This window comes from Monodelphis domestica, chromosome 5, assembly GCF_027887165.1.
Source record: "Monodelphis domestica isolate mMonDom1 chromosome 5, mMonDom1.pri, whole genome shotgun sequence".
In the NCBI taxonomy this organism is placed as follows: domain Eukaryota; kingdom Metazoa; phylum Chordata; class Mammalia; order Didelphimorphia; family Didelphidae; genus Monodelphis; species Monodelphis domestica.
In genome coordinates this window covers 192,728,923-192,749,585 of record NC_077231.1, presented here as the reverse complement: position 1 = coordinate 192,749,585, position 20,663 = coordinate 192,728,923, and the positions used below count along the sequence as shown (strand labels likewise).

At 37.6% G+C, this 20,663-nt stretch overlaps 2 protein-coding genes across 11 annotated transcripts in view; both read left to right on the top strand.

The window, feature by feature from the left end:
- The window catches only part of CADPS2 (calcium dependent secretion activator 2), a 758,482-nt gene that overhangs the window by 229,731 nt on the left and 508,088 nt on the right, over positions 1-20,663 (top strand). The window lies entirely within an intron of this gene.
- On the top strand, positions 3,478-5,138 carry RNF133 (ring finger protein 133). The gene has a single exon (XM_001365395.4). The coding sequence runs from the start codon at positions 3,963-3,965 to the stop codon at positions 5,088-5,090; it is 1,128 nt and encodes a 375-aa protein (XP_001365432.1). The 5' UTR covers positions 3,478-3,962; the 3' UTR covers positions 5,091-5,138.

Genomic DNA, 20,663 nt, shown 5'->3' with positions numbered 1-20,663 from the left:
GAATTCATGTGTGAGGCTGGTCTTCTTTTGTAATAAAGCCCTAAAGCACACCCAGTAAGCTGAATGTTAAGAGATCTTAAAAGTTTAGTTTCTAATTCATTCATCTAACTTTTTGTGTGATGCATATACCACAGCCCTCTCATTTTCCCCCTCATCCTCTGTACACACGCATTACTCTCTGTGTGTCTTTTCAGTGTTCTGAGGAGGAGTGAAAGTTTAGTGGAAAGAATTTTGTTTCTGGAGTCAGAATCCTTAAGTTCAAAACCTATCTCTGATGTTTGATACTTGTGTAAATAGGGAACGGATGACTTACAGAATCTCGTTTTCCTTAATTGTAAAATGAAGAGATTAGACTATAGTGATTTCTGAGTTCCTTTTACCTCTAGATTTATTGTCATAATTCATTGGTATGGATTCTTATATGCACCAGTGAAAATCAAAGTTTCTCTACGAGTTAGGATATAGATGATCTTTGTGAGTTGCTGCAACTAAAAACCAAAAGCATCACTTCCCCCCCCCCTCAAAAATTAAAAAAAAACTTAGGTTTACTAAGAGGTAATGTATTATATTGAATAGAGAGCACACTATGTCAGTTACATACTGGTTATGTGATCCCTAAAGCCTTCAAGAATGGGAGCTTATCTCCTTTAGGAGAGTTTGCTAGCCATTTAATTCATATACCAATAAAACCACAGGTCTAATTGGGAGAATAAGATACAACTTTTGCTGAATTCTTTGTAAAGAATCCATCCGCATTCCTATGTCTATCTATGTATGTCTCTCTCTGCCTCTCCCTCTCCCAAGATGCTGCCTCTGTCTCTCTGTCTCTTTCTCCCCCTCTCCTCATTTCATCCTCTCTCTCTCTCTCTCTCTCTCTCTCTCTCTCTCTCTCTCTCTCTCTCTCTCTCTCTCTCTCTCTCTCTCTCTCTCTCTCTCTCTCTCTCTCTCTCTCTCTCTCTCTCTCTCTCTCTCTCTCTCTCTCTCTCTCTCTCTCTCTCTCTCTCTCTCTCTTCTCTCTCTCTCTTCTCTCTCTCTCTCTCTCTCTCTCTCTCTCTCTCTCTCTCTCTCTCTCTCTCTCTCTCTCTCTCTCTCTCTCTCTCTCTCTCTCTCTCTCTCTCTCTCTCTCTCTCTCTCTCTCTCTCTCTCCTTATATTTTATCTTCCGTGCCTCCCTCTCCCCCCAAAAATGCCCCCATCTCCCTCCAATCACTCCATCTCTCCTCTCCCCGCCCCTCCCATTCTTTCTCCCCTTCATGTTTTTTTTCCCCCAGGCCTCAGCTTTTTCTCCTCTCATTCTCTCTATCTTTCTCTTTTCCCATCTTTTCTGTCTCTGTTTCTGTCTTTGTTTCTCCTCAGTCCTCTCTCTAACCAATATTCTCATTCTCCCTTTACCTTTCTTTCTCCTTTCCTCCCAAATCCCATCTTCCTTCTCTCTCCCTCTTCCCCAAATCCTCACCTCTCTCCTATCTCCCTCCAATTTCCTCTCTCTCCCCATTCTCTCTTTCTCTCCCCTTTCTATCTCCTGTCTCCTCTCATTGTTGCTACCCTTCCTTGTCTCTCCCCAATCCTCTTTGTCTCTCACCTATGTTTAGGTACATACATATATGTGTGAGTTTTTGTACTTGTCATGCTGATAATGATTCTCTAAATTGATCAAGATCAGTACTTGAGCAGAAACTTATAATCAATCACTCACTCACATGTCTCACACTTAAAACCTTTGCTTCTTAGAGTAGGATTTTCCAGAACTTGTGCTCCACAGTTATAGCCCTTAGCTTCTAACAAGAGTCCAAGATATCATTCTAGAAGTATACCAGTTTTACTTGCATGTTCTTTAGTGCCAGTTAAACCTCTGGATCAGTAGCCATTCTAGGAATAGCTAAAGGCCAGAGTCACTCATAGCTATTCCTTCCCCCTCATTTTTCCTCCTAGACTCTAATTTTTGCCTGCCCATGTATTTCCAGAAACAATGTAGATCAGAGAGAGATTTTAGTCTTACTTTAAAAACTTGAATGTTATCTTTGTGATTGATATAAAACAAGTTATACATTCCTTGATTTCATTACCTATTGATATATCAATACAAATTAATATTTTAGGGTAAGAGCAAGGAAGTGGTAGACAATTTCATAGTCTATTTTGAAAATCGATCATTATGAACTTTAGTTTTTATCATGACATTTTTATAAATTTTGTTTTTTAACGTCAAATATTTATCTCTAGGTCTCGTCACCTTTGTTTTGTGGAATTATCATACTTCACTGTAGTATCAAAACTCAAAAGAATTGCGAAATGCACAAATTTAGAGACATCCCCTTCCCAAATGGTCCAGATTGACCATTTACATCTCACTTTTGGTAGAGCCTTCCAAGCTCATATTGGTCTGATCAGCCCCGGTAGGACAGTGACCATGACATCATGATGTCATTTTGGTCCTCTTCACAGTATGAAGGTCAACAACCAGAAATTATTGAAGTTAAATTTAATGTGCAAACCTTGTTAATCTTAGCCACCAGAAGACTCAGTACCAAAGTCAAATGAGTAACTGAGCAAGAGTGAATTATTAACATTACTCTTCAGTGACAAAACATGCCCCTTTAGGAGTCTCATCAAAATAGTCAACAAACTAAAACAAAAACGATGGGGGAAGGGAAGGGAAAAGTTTGGATAGCAATGATAGCAATGATAACAATGATAAGTTTTTCTTACTTCCTTCTCAAAGTCATCCTTTTATTTGGAATTTTTAATGTACAGTCAACATTAATCCAGCTAGAATTTAGCCAGGTGAGGATTATATAAAGAATTCAAACTGACAAAGCTACTGAAAAGTCATTTGGAGATATTCCTGCTGATGGCCTCTTTTACTAATGCAGCAATTTAAGCTCTCATTATCCCTTCTTATGGAACTTTGAAATTACATTTAGCTAATACAGAATTACTACATTCTTGCTTAGATTGGATTTTTCACCATTAATTTAATAAAACACTATGCTGATAAATCAATATTAGCTTTTTTTACCCCTTCCCACCTCCCCACATTTTAAATTTATAGTAGCTTTTATGACTCATAGGTCAGATTTCTTCTGAGAAATTAGTTTTTTTTCAATCTTTTGCTTTTACGCAACTTATAACCATTGAATCAAACTGAGTTACTAAAAAGTAATAATCAAGAATGATCCCTTCATTATACATTAACCCTTACAAAAGAGGACATTGTTAAATATCTGAATGTGGTTTTTTAGGCATGAGGAAAATATTTTACCTATTTCTGGTGATGTCTAGTCCAGGGCTGAGTCCAAAAGAGTCCTCTATCTCCTTAAATTTGATTCTATTTGATTATATTACTTGCTTGATCATTTGTCCGTAAAAGCAAACAAAAACCAAACCAATTTTGTTTTACCATGGTAATGAAGAAGAGAGGAATTCATTTCACTCATAAAAAAATATCATTAACAATTTTGTGGCTTTGGTCTGTCAGGTTTTTAAAAGTAGGGTATACACTTGGATTTCCCGTTTTGTTTTTATTTTCAGTTGATGCCCTTGGAGGTTAACTGCCTGCCAGGATTATAAGTAACTAGGCAATAATATTTTATAACAATATAGAAATCACCCCTAACAACACCTGAACCATTTAAGCCAATAAGATCTCAGTATGAGTCAAGATCTTTTATGATTGGCCAAGTTGTCTCTGATGTCACAATCACATTACCCAACAGCAGTCTGTAGAGACTTAGTGAGCCTGGATTTTTTTTTCCAATATAAAGTTTTTCTCATTCTTACCCTCAACATCTCAGACTCATAAGAAGTCTTCAAGAATTTCCCCCAGAAAATGTGGGAGGGCAGTAGAATATGTTTTCCTCTTGAAGACTCTATTCTTTCTCTTGTTTTAAGTTAGTTGCCACCAGATGTGGGAGACACTTCTTTTTGCTTGGCTGGTTCTTAAGTTGCTAGGCAAAGGGAGAAATGAATCTAGTTAAAACAGGTACTTGGAGAAACAATGCTGCTTCTTCCTGGCTTTTGGAATTCACTGTCTTTCTACTGCTTGGTCAGAATTATTGCAAAGCAAGTGCAATTTGGACTGCTTACATGAACATATCATTTCATGTGGGGAACCGGATGTTATCTGAGTTGGGGGAAACTGGGGTATTTGGAAGAGGCTCCATTTTGAAGAGGGTGGCTGGAGTTGTAGTGCCACCAGAGGGAAGAAACCAAAATGCCTGTAATCCCTTGACCAATTTCAGCAAACCCAAGGACTCAGAAATGTGGCTTGCCCTCATAGAGCGGGGAGGTTGTACTTTCACACAGAAAATAAAAGTAGCAGCTGAAAAAGGAGCCTCTGGGGTGATCATCTACAATTTCCCAGGAACTGGCAACCAAGTGTTTCCCATGTCTCACCAAGGAATTGGAGAAATTGTTGCAGTAATGATTGGCAACTTAAAAGGCACAGAGATTTTGCATTTGATTCAAAAGGGAGTTCATGTAACTGTAATGATCGAGGTGGGCAGAAAGCATATCATCTGGATGAATCACTATTTTGTGTCTTTTGTTATTGTCACAACTGCTACCTTAGCCTATTTCATTTTCTATCATATTCGAAGACTCTGGGTAGCAAGGATTCAAAATAGAAGATGGCAGAGGTTAACAACAGATCTCAAGAAAGCTTTTGGACAGCTCCAGCTGCGGGTTTTAAAAGAGGGGGATGAGGAAACAAATCCAAATGGGGACAGCTGTGTGGTGTGCTTTGAAGCATACAAGCCCAATGATGTAGTGCGTATTCTAACTTGTAAACACTTTTTCCATAAAAATTGCATTGACCCCTGGATTTTAGCCCATGGCACCTGTCCCATGTGCAAATGTGACATACTCAAAGCTTTAGGGATTGAGGTGGATGTTGAAGATGGTGCCGAATCTTTGCAAATCCTAATGTCGAATGAATCACCTAATACCACAGCACCTAATGAAGATAGTACTGTCAATGACCACCTTTCTGTAAGAAGATCAGATAAAGTGACCCATGGGGAAGAATCCTCTTCATCAGGAAATGATAATCAATCTGGTTCTGTAGCAGTAGACATTCATCCTTCACCTTGACAGCATGCCCTTTTCAAGAAGTGGATTAAACTTGTGTTTATCAAATCAGGTCCAAAATACTGACAAGCAGTTCTGTCTGTCTAAAGTGGAAAGGTGTTTTGTTTTGTTTTTGTTTGTGTTTTTTTTCCCCTGGGTAATTATTTCTATCCTTTATCAAGAGAAACAAGCCACCAAGAAAGGGTGGGGTGGGAACAGCCTATCAAGAAATGTTTGTGATTTTATTTTGTTCTAATCCATGCTAAATTTTAGCAGTCTTTTCTTGTATACATATGAATATAGGTTATAATTTTATAATATATAAGTCTGATTCCCCTTTGATAAGAACATTCATTGATTCTGGTACAGAGATAGTCTGAAAGTTGAAAAAAAGTTATTCTAAAACTCAGTTTTTTTCTTTTGTTATTTTTTCTACTTTTAGTACCGTAAGTTAAGTCGAAGGAATTATATAATTTAATTTTTGTCATTGAAATTTGGACATGTATCATTTTATTAAACTTAAGAAAATTCTTGATAAAGATATATTTAATATTTGTATTTCTAAAGATCTGCATCTATGTAATGACAAAGTATTTTAAGAAAAAAATTTATACTTCAAACATGCCACAAAAATGTCATTACTTGATATTGTTAGACAAAATGCTCAAAGGTTCCCAATCTATAACTATATGTACAATAAGGAAAAGACAATTCCTCTGATACATAGATATGCTCTTAAAAAATTCATTTTCTGATTTTTGTTAACCTGTGAATAAAATACTTTATGCCAACACTTGTCAGATCCTCATTTATTTTAGACAGATAACAGTGTAAAAATGAAAGTCTTTCACATGTCAAATACCATTTGTGAAATCACATGTTTTTGGAACCTGGAAAATATTAAGAATCTTCCCAAGGAACAAGAAGGAAATAGAACTTTTTAAAAACCACATTATAAGACATTTCAATACATCATGAATCCAGTCATATTCACAAAACATCATAAAGAACTCCAAATTCTCTCCTGGCATTGGAACTTTATTAATAGATGATTTTTAGATGTGACAGGTCATCTACTCCAACTGGTTACTTTGCAGATAAGGAAATTAAATTTAGGAAATTTGCAGCAGAAACAGAGCCCAGTGACTTTCTTTCTATACTGAATGAGTAGCTGACAGTATAGTTCTGCTCTGTATACCAGATACTCCCTTTGCCACTGCTCTTCCTCCCAACTTCTGTTACAATCTCTGGACTTTTTTAAGTCTTGTCTCAAATGCTACCTAATCCATCTTTGGGGGGCTTTTTTGGTCCCTGCCCCATTTACTCTGTGTTTTATGATCTTATTTTAATGCAGGCTCCTTGAGGACGGAACTCTCTTTTTCTATTATTTGTATCCCCCAATGAGATGCAGTTAGATGGTGCAGTGAATAGGGTGCTCCCCTGGAGGCAGGAAGACTCATCTGAGTTCAAATCTGAACAGATTCAGATACTTAATTAGCTCTGTGACACCAGGCAAGTCACTTAACTCTATCTGCCTGCATTACATCATCTGTAAAATGAGCTGGAGAAGGAGACAACAAACCACTCCTGTGTCTTTGCCAAGAGAACTCCAAATGGGCTCATTGGACGTGACTGAAAAATAACTGTGAAGAACAAAATTGCCACAGTGCACAGCACTATGCCTGCACATTGAAAGTGCTTGATGAATATTGCTTTTTAATAGGATGATTGGCTCTCTAAATTTAGCTTTTCTCTCTCTCCCCTTCCTCTCCACCCACCCTTTCTTACTCTGTTTTTCCCCCTTTTTCTTTGTTCCTTCTCCCAGGCTCACCACAGACTAGTCTTTTGGGTTTCATAAAGGGTACAAAGATCCTAGACTATTGCAGTAAGATTGCTAATGGGGGGAAAAGTTTTTAAAAATAAACTTCATCTCTATTCCTTTATGTCTCCTAACTCTGGATCATTTGTTTTCTTTGGAACTGTTGAAGCATAAGAGCTGTCTTGTTAAGGCAGGAGTCTAAACTCCATGATGTATGTGCTTTGTTCTGGGATTTGGGTGAGAGTGGTGGTGAGGGTTAGAAAATATGTGATTATTCATTCAAGGTGAGTTTGAATGTTTGAGATGGCAAAAGATGAGGGGAAATGCAAGATAATCAGTTCCTTTTGGCAAAATTAAAAAGATTTAGGAACACCTTCCCACAAGCCCTATCATTCAGCGAGGTGTGAACAGAACAACAAAGCCTAGTTATTCTGGGCATATCCACAGGAAATGAATGTAGCATTATTATGCAAAATATAATTAATTATTCATGCTAATGACATATAACCTCTATTGTAGGTTGTGTCTTCTATGTACTTGGGGATTTGCAATGCTTCTCTTTCAAGACAATACTGTGGTTTTTCAGTGCTGTGTTTCTTTTCATCCCCCCCACACCAGTTCTGCTGTCATGATGGGCCTCTTCTACAGGCAATGAGATGATCTGGATTCCATTCTATCCCAATTTTTACCTGGCATACTCTCCCTGGGTCTCCTCTCCCAAAAGAAAATCAACACTGTTTGACCATCACCACGCATAGGTGCAGCAATTTAAAGCTGATGTTCTTTACAAATAGACCTCAGAGTGCTAAATTTGGCAGTCTGGAAAATCAAGGTTCAAATTCCATCTCTGACGCTTAATAAATAATGAGATTTTGGGCAAGTCACTTAACTCATATATGACACAAATGTGTCCCTAGGACTTACCTATTAATCCTGTTTGATTATAGAGAGTTCTTATGTCACACTAGAGGTATCAAGCATACCCCATCCAGCAGGCAGCACTCTCATGTGGACTTGAACCAAATTAAACTATAATCGGTAATATCTCAGAAAATAAATAAAAGTATAGTAAACATATCCATACACTCCAGGAGGGATCTTTATGTATGACTTAATGGATTGTTGGGTTTGATACAACTGCCTATATCTATCCTGACTAAGGCACAAATGCTCAAAGTTTCCATGAAAATTTTAAGGTGAATTCATCTCTGAATAATGTTGTAGGGTGGTGGATATTTGTGCATGAGAAAGGATATTGAGCTAATGACTTCTCACTAGATGACTTCTCACAAGTCCCAATTCTGATTAACTTTTTAGTAGATAGAAAAATTCCTGTATGTGAATGTTATCTTGGGTACCTGCTACATGAGTATCATAGTGCTTTCCTTTAACTTGCTCTTCCTTAGTCCTTCCCACCAATAATTGTATTATTCAGAAGAATTTTGGAATCTAGGCATCCGAATATGAACTCCAAACTTATTGTTCATTCATTTGCTTTCATTCTTCTCTAAACTAGGGGTAATTTGCTTGCCATGTAATTGTAACTATAAAGAGAGACTGTAGCAACCAAATCAAGAAGTGTCCTGGGTGACTGTCAAGAATAACCTCACTATGATACCTGCTGCTCAGATTATAGCTGATGCCAAATGGTCTCAATCAGAAACAAATTAGAAACAGCATGAAGGGCTGAGATGAGAAGGAAGGATCAGAGTTCTCACAAAATGTAAGATAAAAGACAAAGGCTTAAAATGAACATACAAAAATGGTAGGTATGTTATTATGCCATATAAAGTAGCTGAACAGCAAATGAGAAAAAGGAAATTGGGAAATTGAGATAAGAGAAACCAATATGACTACATTATCTCTGATGGGAAGCCAGCGACTTTCATTTTTCATTAGCACTGAGTGTAGTTTCTTTCACAAGGTACGTAACAAATATTTGTTTGAATTGAATATACCTAAAGGGGTAGATTTTTTTAAATCAACCAATATATATGGTCAAGTAAGTAACTAGACCTAGAGATGAGAGGTCCTGAGTTCAAATGTAGCCTCAGACACTTTCTAGCTGTGTGATCTTGAGCAAATCATTTAACCCTAATTGCTTAGTCCTTACCACGTTTCTGCCTTGGAATGGATACCTAGGATCAATCCTAAGACAGAAAACGGATTTTTTTTTTTTAATATATTTTATTTGATCATTTCCAAGCATTATTCGTTAAAGACATAGATCATTTTCTTTTCCTCCCCCCGACCCCCCATAGCCGACGCGTAAGTCCACTGGGCATTAGATGTTTTCTTGATTTGAACCCATTGCTTTGTTGATAGTATTTGCATTAGAGTGTTCATTTAAAGTCTATCCTCTGTCATGTCCCCTCAACCTCTGTATTCAGGCAGTTGCTTTTTCTCGGTGTTTCCACTCCCATAGTTTATCCTTTGCTTATGAATGGTGTTTTTTTTTTTCTCCTGGATCCCTGAAAGTTGTTCAGGGACATTACACCGCCCCTAATGGAGAAGTCCATTACGTTCGATTATACCACAGTGTATTAGTCTCTGTGTACAATGTTCTCCTGGTTCTGCTCCTCTCGCTCTGCATCACTTCCTGGAGGTTGTTCCAGTCTCCATGGAACTTCTCCACTTTATTATTCCTTTGAGCACAATAGTATTCCATCACCAACATATACCACAGTTTGTTCAGCCATTCCCCAATTGATGGGCATCCCCTCGTTTTCCAGTTTTGGGCCACCACAAAGAGCGCAGCTATGAATATTTTTGTACAAGTCTTTGTGTCCATTATCTCTTTGGGATACAGACCCAGCAGTGCTATGGCTGGGTCAAAGGGTAGATATTCTTTTGTCGCCCTTTGGGCATAGTTCCAAATTGCCCTCCAGAATGGTTGGATCAGTTCACAACTCCACCAGCAATGAATTAATGTCCCTACTTTGCCACATCCCCTCCAGCATTCATTACTTTCCTCTGCTGTTATGTTAGCCAATCTGCTAGGTGTGAGGTGATACCTCAGAGTTGTTTTGATTTGCATCTCTCTGATTATAAGAGATGTGGAACACTTCTTCATGTGCTTGTTAATAGTTTTGATTTCTTTATCTGAGAACTGCCTATCCATTTCCCTTGCCCATTTATCAATTGGAGAATGGCTTGATTTTTTGTACAATTGATTTAGCTCATTATAAATATGAGTAATTAAACCTTTGTCAGAGGTTTCTATGAAGATTTTTTCCCAATTTGTTGTTTCCCTTCTGATTTTAGTTATATTGGTTTTGTTTGTACAAAAGCTTTTTAGTTTGATGTAGTCAAAATTATTTATTTTACATTTTGTGATTCTTTCTATATCTTGCTTGGTTTTAAAGCCTTTCCCCTCCCAAAGGTCTGACATGTATACTATTCTGTGTTTACCCAATTTACTTATGGTTTCCTTCTTTATGTTTAAGTCACTCACCCATTTTGAATTTATCTTGGTGTAGGGTGTGAGGTGTTGATCTATTCCTAGTCTCTCCCACACTGTCTTCCAATTTTCCCAGCAGTTTTTATCGAATAGTGGATTTTTGTCCCAAAAGCTGGGATCTTTGGGTTTATCGTATACTGTCTTGCTGAGGTCGTTTTCCCCCAGTCTATTCCACTGATCTTCCTTTCTGTTTCTTAGCCAGTACCAAATTGTTTTGATGACTGCTGCTTTGTAATATAGTTTGAGGTCTGGGACTGCAAGGCCCCCAACATATGTGTTTTTTTTCATTATTTCCCTGGATATCCTTGATCTTTTGTTCTTCCAAATGAACTTTGTTATGGTTTTTTCTAAATCAGTGAAGAAGTATTTTGGTAGTTCAATGGGTATGGCACTAAATAGATAAATAAGTTTGGGTAGGATGGTCATTTTTATTATATTGGCTCGTCCTATCCATGAGCAGTTAATGTTTTTCCAATTGTTCAAGTCTAGTTTTAGTTGTGTGGCGAGTGTTTTGTAGTTGTGTTCATATAGTTCCTGTGTTTGTCTTGGGAGATAGATTCCTAGGTATTTTATTTTGTCTAAGGTGATTTTGAATGGGATTTCTCTTTCTAGTTCTTGCTGCTGAGCTGTGTTGGAGATATATAGAAAAGCTGATGATTTATGTGGGTTTATTTTGTATCCTGCAACTTTGCTAAAGTTGTTGATTATTTCAATTAGCTTTTTGGTTGAATCTCTAGGATTCTTTAAGTAGACCATCATGTCATCCGCAAAGAGTGATAACTTGGTCTCCTCCTTGCCTATTCTGATGCCTTCAATTTCTTTATCTTCTCTAATTGCTACTGCTAGTGTTTCTAGTACAATGTCAAATAGTAGAGGTGATAATGGGCATCCTTGTTTCACTCCTGATCTTATTGGGAATGCATCTAGTTTATCCCCATTGCAGATGATATTAGCTGTTGGTTTTAGATATATACTGTTTATTATTTTTAGGAATGACCCTTCTATTCCTATGCTTTCTAGTGTTTTTAATAGGAATGGGTGTTGTATTTTATCAAAGGCTTTTTCTGCATCTATTGAGATAATCATGTGGTTCTTGCTAGTTTGCTTGTTGATGTGGTCAATTATGTGGATGGTTTTCCTAATGTTGAACCAGCCCTGCATCCCTGGTATGAATCCTACTTGATCATGGTGAATGATCCTTCTGATCACTTGCTGGAGTCTTTTTGCTAGTATCCTATTTAAAATTTTTGCATCTATATTCATTAGGGAGATTGGTCTATAGTTTTCTTTCTCTGTTTTTGACCTGCCTGGTTTTGGAATCAGTACCATGTTTGTGTCGTAAAAGGAGTTTGGTAGAACTCCCTCTTTGCTTATTATGTCAAATAGTTTGTATAGTATTGGGGTTAATTGTTCTCTGAATGTTTGATAGAATTCACAGGTGAATCCATCAGGCCCTGGGGATTTTTTCTTAGGAAGTTCTTTGATGGCTTGATGGATTTCAATTTCTGATATGGGATTATTTAAGAATTCTATTTCCTCTTCTGTTAGTCTAGGCAGTTTGTATTTTTGTATATATTCATCCATTTCTCCTAAATTGGTGTATTTATTGCCATATAATTGGGCAAAGTAATTTCTAATGATTGCCTTAATTTCCTCCTCATTGGAGGTGCTGTCCCCCTTTTCATCTTTAATGCTGTGAATTTGCTTTTCTTCCTTCCTTTTTTTAATTAGATTGACCAGTACTTTGTCTATTTTGTTTGTTTTTTCAAAGTACCAGCTTCTTGTCTTATTTATTAAATCAATAGTTCTATCACTTTCGATTTTATTAATTTCTCCCTTAATTTTTAGGATTTCTAATTTGGTTTTCTGCTGGGGGTTTTTAATTTGATCGCTTTCGAGTTTTTTCAATTGCATTTCCAATTGATTGATCTCTGCTCTCCCTTGTTTGTTAATATGAGCTTTCAGGGATATGAATTTGCCTCTGATTACCACTTTGGCTGCATCCCAAAAGGTTTGAAAGGATGTTTCGCCATTGTCATTTTCCTTGATGAAATTATTAATTGTTTCTATGATTTCTTCTTTAGCTAAACGGTTTTGGAGTATCATATTGTTTAATTTCCAATTGGTTTTAGATTTGGTTTTCCATGTACCATTACTAATCATTATTTTTATTGCCTTGTGATCTGAGAAGGCTGCATTCATTATTTCTGCTTTTTTGCATTTGTGTGCTATGTTTCTGTGACCTAATGTATGGTCAATTTTTGTGAATGTGCCATGTGGTGCTGAGAAGAAGGTGTATTCCTTTTTATCCCTATTTATTTTTCTCCATATGTCTATTAATTCTAATTTTTCTAAGATTTCATTCACTTCTTTTACCTCTTTCTTATTTATTTTTTGATTTGATTTATCTAAATTTGATAATGGTTGGTTTAAGTCTCCCACTATTATGGTTTTATTGTCTATTTCTTCCTTCAATTCTCCTAGTTTCTCCATTAGAAATTTGGGTGCTATATTATTTGGTGCATACATGTTGATTAATGATATTTCCTCATTGTCTAGAGTCCCTTTTAACAAAATATAATTACCTTCCCTATCCCTTTTGATCAGGTCTATTTTTGCATTGGCTTTATCAGATATCATGATTACCACTCCTGCCTTCTTTCTGTCTGTTGAGGCCCAGAAGGTCTTACTCCATCCTTTAATTCTGACCTTGTGGGTGTCAACCCGCCTCATGTGTGTTTCTTGAAGACAACATATGGTAGGGTTTTGGATTCTAATCCATTCAGCTATTCGTCTATGTTTTATGGGTGAGTTCATCCCATTCACGTTCAAAGTTATGATTGTCATTTGTGGACTCCCTGGCATTTTGATTGCCTTCCCTAATTCTAACCTTTTCTTCTTCGGCTCTACCTTTTAGTCCAGTGATTTACTTTGAATCAGTCCCCCTTGTCCCCTCCCTTGATGTTTCCCTTTTTAGTCCCTCCCTTTTTGTTCCCTCCCCCTCCCCCTCTCTTTCCCTCCCTTTTTGTTCTCCCTCTCCCCCTCCCCCCCTTGGTTTTCCCTTCTCCTTACCCTTGTTGGGTAAGATAGAGTTCAAGATCCCAATGGATCTGGATGTTTTTCCCTCTCAGAGTTGATTTCCCTGAGATTGAGGTTTAAGTAACCCCCCCCCCTCTCTTCCTCTCCTTCTTATAGGAGTTTTCTTCCCCTCCCCTTCCCCTGTGAATCTTTGTGTGAGAACCATTATTCTATTTGGTCTTTCTTTACCCCCTATTTATACATTACATTTTCCCCACATATTAGTATACATAGGTTGATATAAATGTAGTCCTTATAGAAGAGAGTTTGAGTAAAAGAAGATAACATTTTTCCCCTTTCCTTAATATTTACCTTTTCAGGTATTCCTTGCTCTTTGATTTTCGGTATCAAACTTTCCACAGAGCTCTGGTCTTTTCTTTGCAAAAAGTTGGAAGTCTTCTATTTTGTTGAATGCCCATACTCTCCCTTGGAAGTATATAGTCAGTTTTGCTGGGTAGCTGATTCTTGGTTGGAGACCCAGCTCTCTTGCCTTTCTGAAGATCATGTTCCATGCCTTACGATCATTCAGCGTAGAACTTGCAAGGTCTTGTGTGATCCTGATTGGCATTCCTTTATATCTAAATTGTCTTTTTCTGGCTTCCTGTAGGATTTTTTCTTTTGTTTGATAGCTTTGGAATTTGGCAATTACATTCCTGGGAGTTGTCTTTTGGGGGTTTAGTGTAGAAGGTGTTCTGTGAGCTCTGTCAGTGGATGTATTGCCCCCTTGTTCTAGAATCTCTGGGCAATTTTCTTTGATTATATCTTGTATCACCATGTCCAGTTTGGTGTTTATTTCTGGCTTTTCTGGGAGTCCAATTATTCTTAAATTTTCTCTTCTCCCCCTGTTTTCCAGATCTATCACCTTGTCGGTGAGATATTTTATGTTCTCTTCTAATTTCTTGGTGTTTTGGCTTTGCTTTATTAGTTCTTGCTTTAAAGCCTGGTTTTCTTTTACAGTTTGGTCAAACTGGTTTTGTAGATGCGTGAATTTCTTTTGCATCATTTCCCACTTTTCCTCCCAGAGGGCTTCCATCTTTTTGGTCCTTTCTGATTCAAATTCTTCATGGGTTTGTGGAGAGTTTCTATTTCCTTTGGAAGATTTTGGAGAATTTTCTTGTATATCTTCTTCTATCTGCTCTGTATTTTGTATTTTGGCTCCATAGAATGTGTCCAGAGTCGCCCCTTTCTTCTTATTTTTCTTGGTATTTTGGGGCTTCTGTGCTTCTGTGGAATTTGTCATCTCTGAACATGGAGGATTGGCTTTTCTTGTCTTTGTCTGGTGATCAGTGGCTTTAGTCCTGGGCAGATGTTGGTTCTATGAGCGTTCCCTGGGTTAAACTGAATATGCCTCACTGGAACTGGAATGGAAGGGTCGGACCACAAGGCCACACTCTCCCCCTGGCTCGATTTCCGGAAGTTGCCTTCAGAATCCCTGGCCGTGAGGCTGTTTCGTAGGCCTGCGGGGGGATGGGCTGCCGCTTCCCCAAGCTCCGAGAGCACAGACTTTCACTGAGACTTGGATAGCAGGATCCAGCCCGTGAGGCTGTCTTGCCCGCCCTGAGGGTTGCTGTTGTTTTGACCAGCTCTCTGCAGCGGAGGCCCCAGGCAGTAACTTTCACCCGGACCGACCCGCTCTCTGCAGCGGAAGCCCCAGGCAGTAACTTTCACCCGGACTGGGACTTGGGTAGAAGACCCTGAGGGTTGTTGTTCCTCAGACCCTGCTCTCTGAGCCCGGCGCGGCTGCGGCTTCCGGGAGCCTTGGACTCTGCGCTCCTACCCCTGAGGTCCGAGGGATCTCGGGTTCTGGCTTTTAAGGGGAGCCGTACCTTTTGAACCGGGTCCAGGTCCAGGAGGAGGGTTCCCAGGGTCTGTGCTGTTGATCGTTTTGAATTTCGGCGCCTTAGGAGCTTCTAGTTTGAGATCGGTCGGGAAGGGTTTTCCGGAGATCTGAACTTCAGCTTTCTCTAAGCCGCCATCTTAACCGGAAGTCCAGAAAACGGATTTTTTAAAAAAATTGAACCAAAAATGGTAAACTTATTTGTGGAATTAGTAAATAAATGTATTTTAAAACCCAAACATTAAAAATGTACTGAGCTTTAATTTCTGCAGTATTTGCCTGCTTCTAAACAATGAAAACATACTGTATAGCAAAAGATATAGGGTATGTTCCTGTATAAGGGAGGCTGACTCTATTCTGCCATTGTAGTCTACTGAATAAAGTGTTAACCTTGAATTAGTTTAGGGCGCAAGACAAAATGATTTCCAGCAGCCAGAGCACTGACTGTCACATAGTAGGTCCTTAATAAGTTGTTTTGATTGATTGATTTTCTTTATACCCCGATTTACTCTGTGATATTCCAAATACACATGTTCCTGGTTTTTTGTTGTTGTTGTTGTTGTTTTTAGAGCAAGCTGTCCAACTCAGAAATAGCTGCCTAAGGGTGGTGCTTTGACTTAGAAAACCACAAATGAACATTAATTTTGTATTATATTTTTATTTATTTTGTTAAATATTGCCCAGTTTTTAATCTTGCTTGGGAGATTTGCTGCAGAGGAAGACCTGCACAGCTTTGAGTCTGACACATCTGTGCAATGCGAAATTCTCTACACCTTACAGATCAAGTACCCTTTGGTGAGAGGCAGTGTGATGATAGTAGAGTGTATAGAGTTGGTATCAGAGGCAGAACATTGTAGGTTCAAGTCCCCTCTCTGATCTTTACTGAGTGTGTGACCCTGGGCAAGTCATTATCTCTCAGTGCTCTCAGAAGCTCTTTAAGACTATGGGCTGCAAGATTTCGACCTGTAAGAGACAAGGAAACTTCTTGCAAAAGCACCTCCCAATACCACTGTCATCACAGGTCCAGACCTTATCCCCATAATTTTAATGGAGGAGCTTTTAAATATTCAATAAATATGTGATAAATCATTTTATTGCTTGTTTGCTATGTATAAGTCACTGGGCTAAGTGTTCCCATACCATATTCCAGGATTTCTTAACCCTTGCTTGTGTCATGATTCTTTTGGAAGTCTGGTGAAAAACATGGATCTTTTCTCAGAAAAAAAATTATTTTAAATAAAATAAAGTTGCCCAGATTACAAAGGAAATCAATTATATTGAAATTCATTTGCCAAAATATTTTTTAAAATAGTTTCCTAGACCCAGGTTAAAAACATCTGTCTTCCTCTCCCTCTCCTTCTCACAAAACCTCTGTCTCTCTGTCCATATATTCATAAAAACATATACAAGTGTATACAGGTATACATACACACATACATACCAAAACAATATATATATATAGGTAATGCACAATATAAAATATATTATGCCTGAATACATGCAGGCATATTATTTACATCTATATGTATACGGCACAAATATATGTATTTCTACATTTTATATTATGCATATATATATATTGTATATATGTGTGTTTCTCCTTTGTTTTCAAAAAGGACCAATAGCATCCTGGAGGCATGCCATGAATTCTGTGTGAATTGACTTGAAGTGCGGCATTTGCTCAAAGACATCAGCCTCACTCTCTTTTCCAGAGTCGTGGAAGTCACGTGGCCAGGCAAAACTCAGGACAATGAGTGCTGGCTGGGGATGCAGTGGAAGACCTTGCACTCTTTGGTGTCTGAGCAAGCTCTAGGCACTCTGCGGTGCCTGCACATATGTACTGTGTACATCTACATGTGAACGTGTGAGTGTGTGTGCCTATATAAAGACACATCAATGAAAATGTGTCATGAAATAAAAATGGAAATACATAAAAATAAACCACATGTAAATGAATTCATGACTAGTGAGAAACGCCCGGTACTGGTGTAAATCGGCACATCTGCAACTGAGAGCCTTGTAGAGTTGTCTCGAGGCCAGGGCCCCTAGACGGCAGCAGAGGTCAGAGCGAGGACTGGAACACTTGAACCTCTGACGGTGAGGACTCTACGCAGGATGCTGCACATCCTGCAATGCAGGATGCAAATAGGATTCATTCATATATTCTATGCACGTGCAGACAAGCACAGAACAGTGCTCTATGTGGAATCTTGACACTGGAAAGAGAAAAATCCATTTGGGGCAGGTCAATTTTTAAAGATTGTATATTCCTTTGGCTAGATTAAAATAAGTATTTCTTAAGTATCTACTCCATGCAAGCCATTCTGTTTGTCACTGAGAATACACAAATGAAAAATGATCGTCTCGGGCTTAATAAGAAGCTTACACAAATTAGTCTCTAATGTAGCAAATAGGACCTGACAGAAATAACTGTAAAATGTTATGAAAGCTTATGAGTGAAATATGTGCTGGATCCTTTTTTTTTTTTTAGAACAAATTGATAAATTTTCAGAAAGCAGAGTTTATACCTCAGCAGTCAGTAAAGGCTATATATCAGAACTTGATTTATTGTTCTGTTGATTGGCCAGACTTAAGAGTGTGATGGGGAAAATGTTAGCAATACAGTTAAAGTTAAAAGTGTGTCTGGCGTAACATTTTTATGGAAAGTTAGATGTTAAAAATTGACCATAGTTAATGTAAGAGACTTGAAGGCATGATCATGTACTGCAGGTATGTCAAAGGATGACTTTCAGAGTCTTCAACTGGGGCTTAAAGGAAAGCATTTCAATAAATAGAGATAAGCCAATGTAGTATGATGGTGCTTTGAGATGAAGATAGTAGAAAATGAATAATGAGGGAAGGGCATATAGTCCAAGTTACTTCTAGTTCATAGGGAGAAGTAATATGGGGCAATTAGGTGGCTCAGTGGATAGAGACAGGAAGTTCCAGGTTCAAATCTGATCTCAGACACTTCTTAGCTCTGTGACCCTGGTTTAGTCACTTATCACCTATTACCTAATCTTTTTCTCTTTTCTGCCTTAGAACCAATATTTGGTATTTATTTTAAGATGGAAAGTAGAGTTTAAAAAAAATATGAAACAAAATCCCTTAGAATATACACACTAGCTTGTCCAAGATGGTAGCTTTTGCTCTCAGAGAACTTTTATTTTGTTGAGAGTTCTCTCATATATATATATACACAGTCTGGTAAAGTAGAAAAAAGAGCATAGACTGTGGAATTGGAAGACCTAAAAGTTGCCTTTGATACTATCTTTGTGATGTTGGGCAGATCTCTTAGAACCGCACCTCTAAAATTATATACACACACATGAACATGAATGTATATTTCCTAGGTCTTGATCAATGATACATGTAAAACTCAGTTAAATTACTGATTGACTACGGTGGAGGGGGGGGAGGAGAGGAAGGAAGGGAAAATACAACTCATGTAAATATGGAAAAATATTCTAAATTAATTAATTAACTAAATAATTTTTAAATGAGTATATTTGCACTATGCATGTACACATTTCTCACTCATACACTGAAAGATTAATTCATTGGGCTGCTCATGCAACAACATCTTGCAGTCTGGACAATCTGAATTCTTCATTCAATTAATATGGTGGGCAAACTGAACTTTTTGATTAAACCTGAATCTCACTAAGGAGCTCAACATACTTAGCACAATGTAATCTGCAAAGAGAAACATCTAGAGAATTCTCAATCTGGAAAAAAGGAATCTCTTTCCCATTGGGTGAGGGGGTGGGGATGCAAGTAAATGGAATCTCTGGGCAGTATATAATTCCATATTTCATGGCTTAATTAATCTTGGTAATTAGACAATTGTTCACCTATAGTGTCTTGATTGAAACTGACAAAGAAAGATGGAATTTCCCCCCCCCCCAACTTTTATAGTTGCCTTTTTTTTGCACTATAGTTGTTTTCCTTTATATCCCCCCATTGGATTTTTCTTGTAACTAAGAAAAGCATTTAAATAGAATCAACTAAAAACCCTGTCCAATTGTGTATACCACATTTCATATCCTATATCTCCCTTACTCTGACACAGAAAGTTTCCTTATCCGTTTCCCAGGACTGAGATTGCTCACTACAATTCGTCAGAATTCACCTGCTTGTTAGTGATAAAATTTAAATTGTCATGATCTTTGTGCATGTTGTTCTTTGCTTTTCCTTGATAGTACATGTCGTTCAAGTTTCTCTGAGTTTCATAGGGCTCTCCCAAGTTTCATTTCTTACAGTGTAATAATATTTTATGTGATTCGTAGGCCACAATTCAATTAGCCATTCTCCAAGAAAGCACTCAGGTTTCTAATTGCACATAGAGATGTTATAAATGGTTATAGATATGGTTATATATGAGATATTTATTTTTGTTATTGACTTTTGTAAGATATATATCCAATAGTAGAATTTCTGGGTCAAAGCAGATGAATACTTTAAAGACTGTTCTCAAAGAATAACAGATGATTTCCTCAAATATGGAATGTCGTAATACGCTGGTGTTTTATTATACCAGTTTTTCCACTGTCTCTCAAAAACAAACTATTTAAAGTTTAAAATCTTTTCAAAGTCTCTTCCTTATTTCTCTTAATTCTTTTGACTACTCTGTGTTCCTTGACATTCTCTAGGTTTTCTTTCTACTGAGTTTTTGTGGATCTTTTGCTACCTTTCTGACCATTTCTTTTTAGTCTCCGTTGCTGGGCCATCATCTATTTTACAACCCTTTTATGTGCATGGATCCCAAGGTCTGGGCCTGGGCCTTCTTTTTTTCTTTTGTCTCTATTAACTTTTTCTTAATGATAACATTAGCTTCCATAATGATAAGTTCAAATCTCTATCCCCCTAATCCTAACCCCTCTCAGAATTTTTAATGAACAAAATATGTAGAATTTCAAAGAAAATTAATTATATTGAAATTCAATCTTGCATATATATCTTTTTAAGTTTATGGGCCCCAGCTGAACCCTTGTTTTGAGATTGGAAATTTTTTCTTTTTTTGTTTGTTTGTTTTTTCAACTTCCTGTGTCTCAGGCAGTATATACAGAATGAGTAGAAGCTTGATAAATATTTGATCCTCATGATTCCCTTCATATTCCCACAATTATCAAAGTGCTTGAATATACTCTCAAATGCTAACATGTTTATCTCAGCAGGACTGTGGGAAATATGAATTTATTTTCAATGATATGAAAGCCAAACAGATGAGGTAAGATGGCACATTTCAAACAGGTGCCCAGTCAGTGCTAGATGAATCCAAGATACTGAATGCAAAACAGATAAACTAAAGCACTCACCTGACCATGAATTTCATATTCTTCCATGGAAAAGACCAGAGCATTCATACTATTTCAGGAATAACAGAAAAAGAAGAAGCCTTCT